Source organism: Triturus cristatus, chromosome 2_2, assembly GCF_964204655.1.
Source record: "Triturus cristatus chromosome 2_2, aTriCri1.1, whole genome shotgun sequence".
Classification (NCBI taxonomy): domain Eukaryota; kingdom Metazoa; phylum Chordata; class Amphibia; order Caudata; family Salamandridae; genus Triturus; species Triturus cristatus.
In genome coordinates this window covers 673,881,397-673,886,843 of record NC_140582.1, presented here as the reverse complement: position 1 = coordinate 673,886,843, position 5,447 = coordinate 673,881,397, and the positions used below count along the sequence as shown (strand labels likewise).

Genomic DNA, 5,447 nt, shown 5'->3' with positions numbered 1-5,447 from the left:
GTCATTTAACAGAAGCAACATCAAGACAACTGCCTACAGAACAGTTATGATAGGTCTACTCTCTGACAGAGAGCACTAAATAAATAAGCAAATAAATATTTTTGCCTGACCACCACTAAATGTATGATTTACATAACCAGGAACGTTACTTGAATGGTATTTTTAATGTACAAGTAGGAGTATAGGACACCAATTCAGAATTGTTCTACTATCGTTAGACTAAAGACCTCTTCACATAAGCACGTGCACAGCAAGAGCCAAAGAGAAGGCTCAGAACGATTAATAACGTTGAAACCTTCAGAATGCAGTAAAGCATGATACTGGATAGACCAATACACCCATGAAACTGCATATTTTGTTGAACCAATGAGAAGCATGAACATTACAATTAAACATAGGTTAACATAAATTCCGAAGTAAGAACAAGCATTAAGCATTGGCCGTAATAAGGAGGGACTAACAAGTCTATAAACGAATCCAAAGGCAGCATTTACAAAAGACGAAAGTCAATTAAAAATATAGGCGGGGGAGTGGACGGGGTTTCCCTCACGTACTGAACTGCAACAGATCTTCACCAGAGCAGCGCCTGTCACTGACTCTAGGCTCGATCTAAAAAGAGAGTGGGAAGAGTACACATAGAAAATAAAGCAGAGGAAACTGTAGTGCTGAGACATATTGCATAGAATAAGCTAAAATGATAGACTCAGACTGCCATGCTCTTTCAATTTACTAAACATTAAGTAATGAAGAAGTTACATATTTCTTTTTTTAAACAAGTATGGTTACGTTCACATGTAAGTGGTCCATAAAGTGATAAAACTAAAAGTTTGCGACATTTTTACAGTATTGCAATAACAACGATGCAAAACACAAACACAAGAGACAGTACTATTTTGAACAACTGGAAAAGGCACTCAAATGCTACATTTCCAACAGCCTTGCGTTTTACTTGTCACCAACAATGAGCATGTAAATATATGAACAACTTTGACAGTAAACACACCAGATAGATTTGACTATGTAGTCCCAATTTCGTGGTAGCAGAAATTATTTTATTTTTTCAGATATTATTATTTGAATGCCGACATTATTTGTTGTCTAAATACGACTGCAAGAATAATGCCAACAGCAACTAAAGGTAGAGCGACACCCAAACCTATTGCAAGATCTTTTTTCTGTTTCTCTTTCTGTCTTGCTTTCGCTAAGGGGCATTCTCTATATTCAAAATCCCTAAACTTAATCCCCCGTTCTGGGGGAATGTAACTAATGAAGGAGTCTAGAACTAAGGGCCCACTATCAACGCTTCCGCCAAATCCTCCATAAGTGCAATCTGGAGGAGCCCACCCCTTATTACAATGACATTTCTTATTGTTATTACAAACCCCACGACCACGGCAGTGTTGCTGAATATCACAATCATAATCAAGAACTGACATGTCAACACATTTTCTAGCCAGACAAATCTTTCCAATATCACATTGTGCCCCATCTTCAACAGCTCCAATGTCAGGTATGCTATGGAAATCTACACTCAAACAAGTCACGTTTCCAGAGGGTGTTTGCACTGTAACAGAATGCGACTTATATATATAATTATCCTCTTCTGTCTCACATTGAATTCGCCCACACATGACATCCGCAATTTCACATTTGATTGGTGGCCCACCTTTATCTTGAAAACCACAATTTCCAAAATGGTCACCAATGTTATTTAAGGCAAAGCATTCCTTTGCAGCAACAACTGCTTCTCTACCAAAGAGCATTTGGCAGTGCTGGTCGTAGTCATAGCATCTGTTACTTACACAGTATGACTGATTGTGATTGCATGGTGATCCATCTTGGAAATAAACATCTTCGGGACAAATGCCCGACATGCCAGTGCAGTATTCTGCAAGGTCACACTCAGAAACTGGTTTTCTACACGGAATCCCTTGTTTAATGAACTGGCACTGTTTGCAGCATTCACCATTACTACACTGGGCATTACTTCTGAGTTTGCAATCACTATTACAGCATGGATCCCTGATGCACTCTTTTTTGGTACCACAGTCGCACTGTTCTTCTCCTTCCACTATTCTGTTGCCACAGTATTGATAAGTGTACTGCTTCTGCAATGAAGCTGATTGTACAGTTCGCAAACAGTATCCGCCTCCTTGGGAAATAAAACTGTTGTAATATTGCAAACTGCAAGCACTAAATGACGTTGCAGAGACTCCACCGTGAAGCATGATACATGCGGCCTGAGGACAAAGGCATTCGCTTGTAAAGTTTGAGTCATGCGGAATTCCAATGGAATGACCAAGCTCATGAGCTAAATGTCCAGCAACTACAGGCAAAACATCATGATTGACTGCAAGAAACAGTAATGCATTATCACTCCAACAGATCTCTCCATCAAAAGTTCCCGCACTGGCACCTTGAATCTGGTCTTTTCTCATTAAAACAGTCATGTCGACTTTTAGACGTGCAATTACATCCTTTTCTTTCCAGGTCACTAGGTCCTGGAGAAACTTCTTTACGTATTTAGAAGATGGTACTACATTCTTTACGTTCCAGATCTCACATCCAGATAGAACCAACTGAAGACGCAATGGTACAAACATAGCATCCGCCATGTTCAAAACATGAATAACTTTCTCAGTAATAAGAGTGATGTTCTTATAATAGTACTGATACAAGTCATTGTCGACTACAACGTAAATTTGCATGAAGCGTGCCTGGCTAAAATCTCGGCGGTTTTGTTTTTGTCGCATTTTGTGGTAAAGCTCTTCTCTAGGGGTTCTTTCCGCACGAACCGTAAGGCAAGGCTTTATGTCGGTTTCCATATCTTCCACCTTGTATACGATGTGCTGAAACGAGTCAGAACCTTTAACAGGCTCGATGGCATACGTAAAGGTACCTGTCTGCCAGAAGCCCAGAAGCCCGGAGCAAGTGTTGATGGCTGCGATGGAGCTAGAGATGCCATCCACGTAGCCGTAGAAATGGCAGTGTTCTCGGGCGAAGCCTTCCTCCTCGATCAGTTGGCCCGTGCTGTTCTGGGTGTAGACTGAGAAGCTCGGGTCTAGTAGGTCTGTGTTTTGCAGCAGGTGCAGGATGTAGGTCCGGTCTGCCGTGGCCATTTGGTAGACTAGTCCGGATTCCGAGTCGCTCGACAATATCCGTGGGATGATCACCTCATATCCGTCTTGTGTGCGTTCAACAAACGCCCCTTGAAGAAACGGTGCGAACAGTAGGCCTAGGGCCCACAAGAGCACCCAGGACGCCATGGTGGCGTGTGGGGCCGCGTCGCCTCCCCCGTTGTTTTAGCGGCAGCGCCCTGGAGCGGCTGAGCGCGCGCGGCTCCGCCCACACGGACTGCGACCGTTAGTCGCGCACATCCTTCCGTCTTTCTTTAAAACAACACAATGCCTATGATGCTCAGGCCAAGGCCTTCTCGGAACACAAACGACTGTCGCCCGACGACCTGTCTGAAGAAATGAATGCTAGTAGGTTGCTACCTATATTACTCTCTAACTGATTTTTACACTTCCTTTTGCGGCTCTTGGATACTTGCTCCTTAATCCGGAAATGCAAGTTGTAAAGAACTCTTCGGAGGAAGGTTTGTAGAAACAGCAAGTTCTTTATTGAAACACCAACACAGGCTCCACAAAAGCAGAGCGTAAGGAATGCAGCCACTCCGTGAGTCGTCAGCTGTCAACTGACAGCTCCTGACAGACGGTGGACGTATGGTGTCCGCGCAGGGACACAAGAATGCACATTGACATACGGTGTCCTCGCAGGGACACAGGAGTATACATGTAACACATCTTCCCCCTTAAGGAAGAAAGAGGGAGAAGGAGAAAAAGGGAAGAAAGAGAGAAGAGAGAGTAGGAATTGAACAAGTGATAAAACGAGTGTGAGGAAGGGACGTGCGTGTGCATGTGGTTACTCACAAACATAATCCGAAAGTTTGACTGGAGGTAGCAACCTCCTACCAGCTCTGCTTGTGCTGGAAGGGAAAGTGGTGTCATGCAACGGTGTGGGGTGAAGCTGCCTACCAACTCTGCCTGTGACGTTAAGATCAGCTAAAACACGAATAGGCGCAGCCGTAGGCTGCAAAGCCGAGCTGTGAGCTGTGTGCTGTCGTGTTACTGGCATTGGATTCATCATCAGACACACCAGTGTGGTTCTACTGGGTCTACTAGTCGTATACTCACTGGTGGAATTTAGGGGTACGGTTTTGTCAGGATCTCTTGAGTCTTGCCTACACTGGGACAGAGAAGAGAAGTGCCATACCTTACAGTCGCTCAGGAGAGTAGAATTACAAAACACCTTCTGTACTGCAAGGGGTTGCGAATACCTATCCTGGCCCTTTTTCATGAACCTACTTCTCTTGACCCTGACAATATCCCCGACCTGAAACTCAACGGGTTTGCACCCATGTTTTAGGTCATACCTGACTTTAGAACTGGATTGTGCCTGTACCAATCTTTCCCTCACATCGTCAGCTGACCAGTGCACTCTCTTGGTAGCTTTGGTCCACCCCACGTTGTCTTTGGACAAGGATATCCTGCCCCGCATAAGCTCAAACGGGCTGTGGCCAGTTGAGTCGATGAGAGTAATGCCATAAGCCCACAGAGTTTTTAGACTTTCCTGTCTCCAACACAGGTTGTTACTGCACGCCCTATCGGACTATACCTTTAATGACCCTTTTAAAGCATTCAACGGCACCGTTGCCCGCGGGATGGTAAACAGAGGTCGTTTTATGTTCTATTTGTTCATGTGCATGTAAGTTTTAAAAACATCTGACAAGAATCGGGGCCCATTGTCACTGACAATCCGTTTGGGGAGACCTTCGTGTGTGAATAAGTCGTTTATTTTTTTTTTACAATACAAACAGAATCAGGTTTTTTAACAAACTTAAGTTCAGGCCACTTTGAAAAATGGTCGATGACCACGATTATGTACCACTGTTCCATTTGCTCAAGAATGGGACCCATAATGTCCACACCGATCCTCTCCCAAGGCATGGAGGGGCATGCGATGGGGTGCAGCGGTGGTCTGAAAGTGACCTGAGTCTTATCAGAGATGATGGATTGGGTATAATCCCTGACCATCCTTTCTACAGCCAAACTAATGCCTGGCCACCAGTAACTGTTCTTGACTTGCTCTTGGTTTTCCCTATGCCTAAATGTCCTTTGTGGCACAGGTTTAGTATTCTCATTCTTAAACGACTTGGGGGAACAACTCTACCTCCCCTTAATAACAAACCATTCTCGTGTGATAAGTCATCTTTCACTTCCCAAAAGTGTCGTAATGAGTCAGTTAACTTGTTTTTGCATGTCCATCCCTCAGTTAACATTTTTTATGACCTGGTTTAAAGTGATGTCCTTGTCCTGTTCACTTAACCATTCCTCTCTCGAAATTCCATCACATTTTTCATTTATGCAGGCTATGCATGACTCTTT

General features: G+C 43.9%; 1 protein-coding gene across 1 annotated transcript; it reads right to left on the bottom strand.

Annotated features, from left to right (window-relative positions):
• Positions 1-716: 716 nt before the first annotated feature.
• ADAM29 (ADAM metallopeptidase domain 29) lies at positions 717-3,630 on the bottom strand. Its single transcript, XM_085641870.1, has one exon. It carries the CDS (start codon positions 3,264-3,266, stop codon positions 1,071-1,073), a length of 2,196 nt encoding a protein of 731 aa, XP_085497996.1. The 5' UTR covers positions 3,267-3,630; the 3' UTR covers positions 717-1,070.
• Positions 3,631-5,447: the final 1,817 nt, after the last annotated feature.

Coding starts and splice junctions, on each gene's coding strand:
- ADAM29 (XM_085641870.1), bottom strand. CDS start 3,266: ATGGCGTCCTGGGTGCTCTTGTGGGCCCTAGGCCTACTGTTCGCACCG.